Source organism: Dermacentor andersoni, chromosome 10 (genome assembly GCF_023375885.2).
Source record: "Dermacentor andersoni chromosome 10, qqDerAnde1_hic_scaffold, whole genome shotgun sequence".
Lineage (NCBI taxonomy): Eukaryota > Metazoa > Arthropoda > Arachnida > Ixodida > Ixodidae > Dermacentor > Dermacentor andersoni.
In genome coordinates, this window is record NC_092823.1 from 116,662,881 (window position 1) to 116,675,555 (window position 12,675).

At 45.3% G+C, this 12,675-nt stretch overlaps 1 protein-coding gene across 1 annotated transcript in view; it reads right to left on the bottom strand.

The window, feature by feature from the left end:
* Stip1 (Stress-induced phosphoprotein 1) overlaps positions 1-12,675 on the bottom strand; it is a 39,782-nt gene that overhangs the window by 26,565 nt on the left and 542 nt on the right. The window contains exons 2-3 of the mRNA XM_050192312.3: positions 9,958-10,084; positions 8,496-8,598 (exon numbers count right to left, since the gene is read on the bottom strand). Of these exons, the coding sequence (XP_050048269.1) occupies positions 8,496-8,598; positions 9,958-10,084 (230 nt within the window). The remainder of the gene's footprint in view (positions 1-8,495; positions 8,599-9,957; positions 10,085-12,675) is intronic.

Consider the following 12,675-nt stretch of genomic DNA (forward strand, 5'->3'; position numbering starts at 1 on the left):
AGACAATTTCCTTTAGTCCCAATACACAGAAGGTCATCAAATTTCAAGAAGCCAAGAGCCCAAGAAAGGCACAGAAGAAGGCTTCACAAGCAAACCTATGCCAAACTTCAAAGATACAAGAAAGCTAGTTCCCTTGGACAAAGTTGCCAGCTAGACTGAATGGTTTGCATCAAATCTGGATCCATGTGTCCATATAAAGAGCACCCCATACAGTGGAACCCCACTGATATGTTCCTCGCTGTTGCAATTTCCCGGCTACTATTCGTGTTTCAGTGGTCCCTACCTGAATCCCATGTATTATGTTCCTATTGTGCAATGTTCCCGCTTCATAGGTTGCATTTGAACATGGCAGCAAGGTAAATTTAGCAGAGGGATGGAAATTTGCTTTCAGTTGTTTTACTAAGCTGATAAATGTATACACTGAAACATTCAAGCAATCGGTACATTGCAACAGTCAACCAAAGTTGGCGAAGCACCCGAAGAATTGTGCATCAACTAAAATCTATTGAGAACAATGCATGCTGGGCCAAGTTCTCCAACCGCATGGCAACATTCATTTTGGGTGTGGCAAGGATCTTATATGCATTGCATAATTGCTGGTTCGCTTAAGTCAGCTTTGCCGCGATAAAGCTGTGTTATGCGGTGAAGCATATTGAGAGTTATAAGAGGCCACTGTCACGGAAAATTGTATGTTGTCTGTTAACTATACACGTGCACACGCAATGCCCCTGGTGCCAGTGAGAACGCCAAAGCGTCGAATAGTAACTGCACTGGCAGCCATTCAGAGCTGTCACCGATGCTGCTGTAGCAATCTGCAGCTTTCACAACTGTTTTTTCCCAGTCATTACAATTTTCCCCCCGAAGTCCCTTGAAAAACATATCGCTGCTATACTGTACACAAGTGCACAACACACACATTCACTATAAACAAAAATACACAAAAGAGCATTTTTCCTAATTTTACTGGCTTTCCTCCTCAATGATAGCTCATGCCACGTTCAGTGTCTGTGCACATGCACCTTTTGCGGTACAATGGGAGTGCCTTGTACAAAAATTTCGATTGTGCCCTGTAAGCTCAGAAAAAGCCAGCATCTCAAGCTTTCCATGCCGGACCCCCTTGCAGAATCTTTCGTCACCCTGAGAACCAAGGGACGCAAGGAAGCAAGGATGACCCGACAGTTGGAAGGCCAGTCAGATGACGCGCATGGTTTTCATCATGGCTGCGGGCAACCGCTTCAACTCAACAAGGATGGAATGCAGTCCTATCTACCGGCCGTGTAACAATACGTGTTGAACATCATAAGGATGTTGGGTGCGCCGACAAAAAGCCAGTGAGAAGGCTTGATATATCGATGCTATGCTGTACTCAAATGCACAACACACACATTCACTATAAACAAACATACACAAAAGAGCATTTCCCCCAATTTTACTGGCTTTCCTCCTCAATGATAGCTCATGCCACGTTCAGTGTCTGTGCACATGCACCTTTTGCGGTACAGTGGGAGTGCCTTGTACAAAAATTTCGATTGTGCCCTGTAAGCTCAGAAAAAGCCAGCATCTCAAGCTTTCCATGCCGGACCCCCTTGCAGAATCTTTCGTCACCCTGAAAACCAAGGGACGCAAGGAAGCAAGGATGACCCGACAGTTGGAAGGCCAGTCAGATGACGCGCATGGTTTTCATCATGGCTGCGGGCAACCGCTTCAACTCAACAAGGATGGAATGCAGTCCTATCTACCGGCCGTGTAACAATACGTGTTGAACATCATAAGGATGTTGGGTGCGCCGACAAAAAGCCAGTGAGAAGGCTTGATATATCGATGCTATGCTGTACTCAAATGCACAACACACACATTCACTATAAACAAACATACACAAAAGAGCATTTCCCCCAATTTTACTGGCTTTCCTCCTCAATGATAGCTCATGCCACGTTCAGTGTCTGTGCACATGCACCTTTTGCGGTACAGTGGGAGTGCCTTGTACAAAAATTTCGATTGTGCCCTGTAAGCTCAGAAAAAGCCAGCATCTCAAGCTTTCCATGCCGGACCCCCTTGCAGAATCTTTCGTCACCCTGAAAACCAAGGGACGCAAGGAAGCAAGGATGACCCGACAGTTGGAAGGCCAGTCAGATGACGCGCATGGTTTTCATCATGGCTGTGGGCAACCCCTTAAACTCAACAAAGGTGGAATGCAGTCCGATCTACCGGCCGCGCAACAATATGTGTTGAACATTGTAAGGATGTTGGGTGCGTCGACAAAAAGCCAGCGAGGACTGATGAGGCCAATTGCATCCTACAGCTGCTTGGTCGTGGTACATGAGAAGACATAATTGTGGGCGCATTAGCTTTTCGTTCATTTGTCCAAATATATATATGGAGAGAAAATACATTCAGTGAACATCATAATGGACATTTACTGAATACAGAACAGCTACAATTTGCTCTTCATTCCTGTTTGCATTACAAACATGGAATTAATATGAGGTGTAACACCCCAAAACTGAGCAGCGGGATGCCATAGTGGAGGGTAACATTCACGTAAATCAAAGTACCTGTACAGTTTTGGCTTCTATCACCATGTAGCAGCAGTGGGCAAAAGCCGAACCCAGGACCTCAGCGGCAGAAGGTCACAGCCACCAAACCGTTGCCAAAGGTGATTGGGAAATTGTTAATAATCAACGACTTGTATGGAAGTGCCACATCCCATGTCTCGAAATTTCCCAATGCACATATATAGTATATATATATATATATATATATATATGAAATTTAATTCCGGGGTTTCATGTACAAAAACTATGATCCGATTGTGAAGCACGCTGTAGTGGGGGACTCCGGATTAATTTCCACCAGCTCGGGTTCTTTAATGTGCACCAAATGCATGGTACAAGGGCACTCTTGCATTTCGCCCCCATCGAAATGCGGTCGCCACGGTCAAGATTCAATTCCATGACCTCGCAAAATTTCAAAATTTCATTGCACTACCGAGTTGTCTGCTGCCCTTGACTGCGCTTCCCTCCTCTTGGAATCTATTATGAAACTCTTCACTGACCACCGGTCATCTGCCCTATGCTTTACATGTCCCACCAAACTCTTTCTTCCTCCTCATGTGAACTAAAATATTGGCAACACCTGCTTGCTTCCTAGTCTACCCCAATTTGCTGCGGTCTCTCAACATTACGCCTATTATTTTTCACTCCAACTCTCATTGCACATTCCCCAATTTCTCCCAGTCCCAGATGGCCTGAAAGTAGCAAAATTTTAAATTACCCCTTTTCATGACCCTGGGAATATGCCACGCTTGCAGAGGTCACATATAGGCTTCAGATAGACATATGCTATATTTCAAATTATTTATATATCAAACTATTTCACTATCCTCTTCAAGTTCAATACATCATGGATTGACTGTGTATGAACACCCCCCTCCCCCCCAAATTTCCTCCTTGTGATCCAGCCCCCCCCCCCCCCCCCCCCCCCCCAAACTCTTGTTATTGGCCAATTTGCGACACCTGCATACGCATTTAAGCAAGCAAACCAACACGAACTGTAAAAAGTAAGGTGGCTTCCTTGCACAAAGTTGCCGATCAGACTCGACTGGTATATATAAACTGTAGGTCCACGTGGCCATACAAAATGCGCACACGCAAGGAAAGTACTCTGCCTAATTTGCTTGACTTTTATACTCAATAATAGCTGGTTCTACGTTCCATGTTTGTGCACGTGCACTTTTCACACCATGGTGGGGGGGCACTCTGAAGGTGGAGTATGTGCCCTATGAGCTCAGAAAAAGCCAGCATCTTGAGCTTTCCATGCCAGACCTCCTCGCAGAGTCTTTAGTCCCCCGAGAACCGAGGGACGCAAGGAAGCAAGGAGGACCTGACAGCTGAAAGGCCAGTCAGATGACGCGCATGGTTTTCATCATGGCTGAGGGCGACCCCTTCATCAACTCCAACGAGGAACGGTCCAGTCATGTGACAGGGAATAAGACAAACTTGAGCATTCTAGCTTAACAGACATTTGGCGCAAAGTTCTTGGACGCAGCTAACAACTTATGGCGAGCTGTCAGCGTCTCGACAACGATGGCGGCGACAAGTTGTGCCTTCACATCTCCGTGCGCTCGAGCCAGAGCAGTAGAGAACGTCCAGGCAAGATCGAAGGGTCCCGTGGTTGTCTGCGTTTTGAGCGAAGATAAATAACATGTGGGACAAGAAACTCCTCACGTCTCCCCAGAAGTGGTGACCCGGACGGCAACGCACCACCTGCTCATACCTTCTCCATCGCTTTCCGGGTCACGACAGCAAATGCCTTGAGTACGGACCATCACAGCAGATCATGGACACATCACCCCTCAATGACGCAACGCCGAATGCCACGGTAACTGACCCTGTCGTCGCTACTATCAAGTTATTGGAGTTCTGGCAATCCGACCCGGAACTCTAGTTTCTGAGCGTCGAGCCACTTTTCTGACGACACCGCATGGCGCCACAAACTGCGAGCTATGACTATGTCATAAGTGTGCCACTGCCTGCTGTCACTGCCATCGTCAGGGGCATTCAGTGCTGTCCGCCTCCTGAAAATCCAGACTACATTGCGAACCCGGAACTTATACGGAAAACCACCGAGTCAGAACAGCGTAGGCTGCAGCGGAGAGCGACCAAGAGGAATGCGACCAAAAGTCCACGGAGCTTCTGCATCGCATGCGGTGTCTCATTGTCGATCACTCTGCTGCGCTGGACGCATCGATTCTATGCGAACTCTTCCTGCAGAGACTGTCTCAGCAGGCGTGGATGGTTTTGAGTGTGTCCTCCTCTGAATCCCTCAACTCACTGGCACAGACAGCCGACAAGCTCACGGATGTCGGTGCCCCCATACTACCTGGCATCGAGAGATCACGCGCTTCATCAAAGCGCCAGTCCGCGACGACTGCTTAGACCGCCTTGGAACGCTAACGAGCAATTCAACTGCAAAGTAGGCCTGCCTACTGGTGAGCTCAACTTGCTCAAACTAGACTGACACTGCAGTGTGTCACCACACCAACGCTACAGTCACGACATTCCCAGTTTCAGTTTGCCCTGTACAATTGGTGATCAAAAACAACTTAACTTTGGTTGGTTGGCTAGCTAAGGTTTTTATTACTTTACTACAGGTTAAGATGTTTACTACTTTCACTCTTCAGGCATCTGCTGCCACATGTCAATGAGTTCTGTGTTGTGCAGATATGCGAGTAGAAGTTTGTCTCCTAGCATGGCTATGACAGGGCTGCTCCTGTAGGCCCATCATTAACAGTCGTGACTCTCATTACAATTACAGTCACCGACCAATATTTGGGATATGTTCACTCTCATGGACAACTTACCAGCACTGTCACTCGCTCCATAGACAATGTATAAAAGGACGACCAAAATTTTGTACACCTTACGTAGCACTATTCAATACTTTTTACCTGGTCTGCATGACTGCAAACTAAATGCGCCACCGAAATTAGCTGAAAGTATGACTTTTATGTTCTGTTATATCACCAGTGCTTCATCACAAGCAGAAGTCTAGCTGATCCAGCAGTCATTGCAAGAAGCCATGGGATGAGCCAAGCTATGCTGCCATGTCGTTGAGGCTGAACTTGAGGGGTATTTTTGTGCATGTTCCACACCTCCAGTAATTAATGGCTTTTGTTGTTAAAAATTTTTGAGGCTCAGAATCGTGAAGCAGCTTCAAATGGCACCACTTCTACCACAAGACGCCTGCACTGACAAAGGCAGCAATGAGGGGAGGTTAAGAGTTGCACAATTGCTGCAAAAAAAAAAAAAAAAAAAAAAAAAGAAAACTTGCTCATTTGGCATGGGTACGGAGTTGAGCTCTGTTCTGAGTTGACAGGGAATGGAGATTTGGTGAATGCAAACACTGCACTTTTTTCTGTCGGTTGCTACAGACCAAACACACCAGTCCAGCAAACAATTTCCACATGTGCAGCATTCCCTATGTAAGGCATGTTTAAAGAAATAGGTAAATAAATAAATAAATATATTGGTGCCCGGCAAGCTCAGAAAAAGCCAGCATCTTGAGCTTTCCACGCCAGACCTCCTTGTATAATCTTTCATCACCCCGAGAACCGAGGGACGCAAAGAAACAAAGATGGTCCAACAGTTGGAAGGCCAGTCAGATGACGCGCATGGTTTTCATCATGGCTGCGGGCAACAGCTTAAACTTTGTGAACGAAAGTCTACCTTGGTCCGTTCTAGCTACCGCACGATTAGACATAATCGCGAGTATTCTAGCTTGATAGACATTCAATAGAGTTTTCAGAACAGCTGCAACTCACTGTCCATTCCAATTGCAACTGGGGAACTGGAAATAGCCCCTTCAGGGTACACGTGTGCAAAATTGTGCACGCCAAGTTGTTGCATCAAAGCAAACGCACCAATAAAAATAAAATGTATCGCATTTATCTCAAAACACTCCTGATTGGACCTGCACTGCAAACTTGAATATACATAAAGTGTTTCAGTAAAGGGAGTTGGGAGGTAGATGGCCGAGTATTTGCTCTTGGTGTCACCGTGCAACGGCCTGAAATGGGCTTGCTTCGCTGTTTTTCACACCGTTTCACATCAAGCATCTCTTTCAAGTGGCTGGTCCTTTAAGTTCTCTCGCATAGAGCTCGCTATGCTGCAAACATGACAAAACTCACTGAATAACTGACAACTCTTTGTCCATTCAGAAGCAGTGCAATGTTCATGATCCCGAAGACGCAAGAAATGTGATGAAACGAAATCTTTCACTGGATAGAATAGGTGCCTAATGGGACAGACTGTTACGTAGCACACCTATGGCGGTGGGTAACATTCACCTAAATCAAAGTACAAGAGTACTCTTGCATTCTGCACATCACCACATGGACCCCAGTGGTTGCGAGTCGAACCCACGACCTAGTGCTTAACAGCAGAAGGCCATAACGACTGAGCCATTGCATGGGCGATTAGGAAATTGGTTACAATCAAAACATAAGCAACGGTCAAATGCAGTTCGGCCCAGAGACTGTACAAGACAAACGTGAGCATTCTAGTTCAACAGAGGAAGAGAGACTGCTTGACAGAGAAGCCTGCTGACTGCAACAAAACTACCAAGTATGCTGATGGCACCTGAACATCAGTCAGCTGAAGTGGTAAGGAGCAGAAAGTGCTCCGAGCTGGCAGCTCTGCTAGTATCAGCTGCTTTGCAAACACCAAACAAGCTCAGCAGAAATGTGGGAATTAAGGAATGCCATTGCACTCGCTTCTTTTTAGGTGTGAATCCCACTAGCTTGCGTAAACAAGGCACGCCATCAATCCTACCGAATCAATGCAGATGGTCAGGCTACAATGTGCCTTATCTCACACACGGATAGATCAATGTGGCCAGAAAGGCATTTCACATTGGTCAACAGAAAGGCCAAGAGCGCAGCACGTATGAAATAGTGCTTGACCACTGCGGTGCAGCGTAGCAGCATATGTTCAAGTGTCTTTGTTTACGCAACTTACACTTTAGGAAACAGCTACAGCTTCTCTGTTCATTTTGGCTGCATGAAGAAAATTGGTAAACCTGAAATTTATTCAATCTTAAAGGGGCCTCGAAACACTTTCTAACTAGTCATAAAATGACCTCTTCATTAAAGTATGTTGCCTCACAAACCTCATGCCAAAACTTTTCTCGAATCCTTCAAGCATAAGTGAAGATGCACGTAGCTGTCACGGCAAGAAAGCTCGTCACGGCACCCGTGGAAGCCTCGACAGACTAGACTACGCAGGTACACGCAACCGTCGTGCGTAGACCGGCAGTGCCAAGATGAAATGATTTTTCTGTCTTTTTGAGATTCAATGGCATATATAGTTTATTCACTCAAAATTAGCGTAACGGTATTACTGAGAATGTTCTCACAATCATGAAATCAGCCAACAGCTACTGGCAGGCATTACTGCTTGTGATCACGCTGCATGATGACATTGCAGAGGCAGGAGCAACTGATTTTTCTACGTTTCTGACCCGAGGCTGTAAATTTTCCTTGCTGTGTGCTGGGCAACAATATTTGCTTCACGTGTTCACAGGAGCATCTTCTACACATTGGCAACAATTTCTAACTATCTTCAAAAAGTGTTTCAGGGCCCCTTAAGTTTGTCTTACATGCACTGTTAATGACAGTATCTCTCCTGCAGACCTAGCAGTTGTAACTCGCATTACAAATACTGCAAGCAACATGATTTGAGATTTTTGCAAATAACCTACACTTCACAAGATATCGGTTCCAAAAAAAAATGTACACTTGTGTCACAATACACACCTTGGGTCGGCTAATTTCCTAAAGTCAAGCACTCGCAATTTATTGCGAACAAAAAGGACAGTCTGAAAATGCAAAATATTAAAAGTCGTAGAAATTAATTTCTCAAGCGCATACCATGCAAAATGGTTAACACTAAAAGACTATTAGAGAACACACAACAGAAGTTCCACGCAACACTCACTTTGCCATGAGCTTGAAGTCTGCCCTGTTTTCACGGCCAACTTCAATGGCTTGATTGCACTCTGCGATGCACTTCTGGTAATCCTTCTGCTCGAAATAAACGGCTGCCGAACAAGACAAGCGACAACAATCAGCATCTTAACTACATTAACCAGCCTGCAAAAGAAATTAAGTCCTTGGCCATTCCACAGTTATCACAGCCATCATTCACAGATTCGCTTGCTTGGAGAATCGGTGTGTTGTACAACTGTGGTGAATGGAAGAAGCTGGGTTGCGAACTTTCAGAAATAACTGACCTTTTTTAGCAACTCCCGCTGGTGCCAATTTCGCCCCTTTTATTTAGGCATAAACTTGGTTGAAGCAAGTACTCTATGGCACGTTGCCTGTCACATGAGGGTGGCGTAGGGAACAATCGCTTCTCTTTTGCAAGCATTCCGTTGCACTCTTGCCCACTGCCCCATCCTTCAAAGGCTTTAATACATTTTTGCGCACAGAATCTGTTTTTCGTAAAGCTTAACGTAACATTCATAAAAGCGTAGAACGAGCCCAAAAATTCATAAGCTTTGAGAAATTTGGGAGACTTGGCAGGTGTGGGATAATGACAAATTTTCTCTTGTCCACAGGCGTGAATAATGTACCCCTGTTTTTGAGGTCTGCTATACCCAGGTTACACAATGTGATAAGCATTCAATCTGTAAGTAGCACAAAAGTAAGTAGCTACATTTCAGCAATGACTGCATTCAAGAAGGAGTACTGACACGACTTTTTCAACTGTCGTTTTTTGTTTGCATTTACTGAAGGTTAATGCCCTCTACACCCTAGAAGAAAAAATACCAGCAAGCATTAGAGCACCCTATATATTTTCTACATACTTATTTCTACAAACCAGCTTTCGTTTTGGTATATAGGAAGGAGGTAGGTGCGTCCCAATGTCACACTATTCTGGCTCACTTTGTTCCCATCACTGAACTGTCACACAAGTGCGACCAGTTAAAAAAAAAAAAACCACACACACACACACACACAGACAGATTGCACCATGCCTCTTTATGCCTATGAGCAACACCATCATGCCTAGCCTTACAGAAACTAATTTCCCCAATGTCCATACTTGCCAGGTGCAATTCCTTTAAATGCAAAAAGCACATGGTAGGGTTTGTACCTTGCAACTAAGTGTCAGTACTCATTCAGCTGACAATTACTACTACTCAAACTGAAACAGTTGGTACACACAGTGCTCGGCACAACCATCACTGTCTGGCAGCTAAAGCAAGCGCTACGTACAAACTAGCCGAGACACATCAGTAAATTCCAACAATAACTGCATTGAGCAGCCGCATCACATGACCTCTTGGCTGCTTGTGATACATTTTTATGCCTTAGAAGGCAGACAATGAGAATGGCCCATCTATGCAAAAAATTGCGCAGCATCGTTTTTTGGCAAGACAAACCCAACAACGCACCTGCTTTGTTGGTCCTAAATGACATGTCCGTCGGGTCCAGCTCGATGGCCTTGTCATAATGTTGGTGTGCGGCCTCGAAGTTTCGCTTGCGGTATGCCGCATTCCCGGCTTCCTTGGCTGCGAGCGCCTGAAGAAAAAATAAAAGCATTTGTTTGTCTTAAGGGGCCACTAAAGAGAAACACAAAATTAGTTTTAGACTGCTAAAGTAGTCTTTGAAAACTCTTTCTGGTAATTTCATAGTAATCTGTTGGTTGCTGGAAGAGAAAATGAAGGCTACTGTTCTATTTAAATATTTTTTTTTCATAACTGTCTTACTTGGCAAGTTACCGCCTCTTTTATGTATGGGGTGTGCCTGTTTTCTAATTTCTAGCCTCATTCCTGAGCCGAAGATAGCGCAGTTTAAAAATGTAGGCCAATCCCGACAGAGATGCTATCTAAAGTTCCTATGATTTTTCTATGCCCTCCACACGAGAGGCGACGCGATAAAAGTGCCCAGCGCAGTGATTCTGCCTTCAGCCTGTGGAAGAGCCGTGTGAAAAGAGACTGCCGCTTACTCACTAGCCTTCGCATGTTCATGCTGTGTCCAAACAAATTGCCGACAAAAGCAACAGATGTTGAAAGAGCGAAAGGAAAAACTTGCAAAGGGTGCTAGAAGTTGCTAATAACAAAGTAAAAAAAATGCTTGAAAGCGTTCGACCTCCAGCTCACGTCAATCGAACAGTGTCGCTTCAGCACAACTGGCTCTAAATAAAATATATGGTTCATACACCCCCTTCTCACCCCCCAAGTTGCCCAGGAAGACGGGTCCTTCATCAACTTCCAACTAGAAATTGAATTGCCTTCAACATTCTAAATTTCATACAAGAATTACTGCACCAGAATGTCAGTGTGACGTTACATAATGACGCATTATAACGTTCACGCCCTTGTGGTTTGGTAAAATTTTTTGAAATTTCCTAGGTTCAGTTTCTGGCTCTGTTAGAATGCAATACAATTCACCTTTACCAATAAAAAAATTCACCAGGCCCGAACAGATGGCGTCAAAACTGACTATGCTACAGTGAACCGGTGTGGGAAGTTCAAGGTTGCATTGCCATCTCTCATTTATTGCACCTCTCTTGAGTCTTCTTTCAGTTTATGAGTGCCTTTTTCGGTATTGTAGAATGGCAATTTAATAATGTGCAGCTCACAAAATTCTCTTTAGTGTGCGTTTAAAGTTCAAGGCTGTCTTTGACAGGTCCCCCCCAACCTCCCCTTGATTTTGCAGTTCAACACATGACAAAAGGCACAGTTTCTTGCCTTATGTGTTTCACGTGATAAACAGGGGTATGTTTGACATGCGTGTGCATGTTCTTTTACGCATCACACACTGCTGTGTATTCTGAAACGTACCTACAATGTAGGTGCAGCATATTGAACATTTATGTGTCCCCTCGCAGCCTGTTACGCTATGCTTGGTAGTTTTTTTCTGCTGTAGTGACCTTTGCTAAACCAAGGGCTGCTTCTACGCGCCATTTCACACTTAGCAGGAGGCACTGTGGAAGCTATGCAACTAGTGCAGTCATAGAATTCTAACTTCGTGCAATTCGCAGTGCAGTTTTTAACCCTAGATGCTTTCTATGGAACTACCACCTCATATATACAACTTGTCAAAGTAAGGTTACATTAAATTGTGTACTATTTGCACACCCCTCTGCTTCCAGTACACATCATGCCATGTTTTATTCACAAGTGCAAGCCATGCACTGCAGCCGCTAGCTGCAGAAACATGTCCCTCTGCCCATTCAATGGCAAATAGACAGACCTGTCACATCTTTCATGTAGTAATTATGCCAAGTTTGAGATTTAGGAGTCTGACACTTAACTCGGGATCGAATTACAACAGTCCCTCTAGCCTTCGTACCGTTGCCTGCTATGCGTGAAACAGCGCATGGGCGTCTCATCTGTTTGGTGTGCTAGAGCAATGTACTTCTGTTGGTTCATAAGGACTCTTGATTTTTGCGAGTAATTCATTCCTGTGTTGGAGAACGGCCTTGGATGTGTGGCCAAGTGATCTAGGATGCCCAGTGATGGTTTCCTCGCACGACGACCGGCAGGTAATCGGACGGAAGCGCTCGCAAGCCGGCCCACGCGAATTCCTCTAGTCTAACGGCGAGCACGCATCACTCGAATGGAACGTGTAAATGACAGTGCCTTTCAACGTACACCCGACGCCAAGCGCTATCTCCAGCGTAAACTCGGAAACATCAGAACACGAAGGCGAAGCTCGTGTCTGATTAAAGAACGATAACTACGGGAAGTTGTGGGCGTTTCAAAACGCGATACCTCGGGGTTAGCACCTAAACAAACACGCCCCAGCCGACAGCATGCTAACAGCAAATTCAGCAGTTTTTCGAGTAGGAGTCGAAAAGGGAGACGCTGCACGCGTTGAAGAGACGTTCGGCAAAACACCTCTTGCACCTGGGGGGGTACAGAAGCAGAGCTTGACACCTCAGTGTTCGCCAATCTTCATTAGGTCAACTATGAATCACGCGGGCGACCTTGAAACGTTTAGACTCACTAACCATAAACAAGCACTCAGCAAAGCCGACCAGGCGACGCAACTTAATAAAAACTCCGACGAGCTCAGACTAAGGTGAAGCACTGCTTTTACACGTTTCCCTAAGCGAGATGTCGGCTTATGCAAATGGCTAGCGTAGGCGACATAATCCGCGGGGC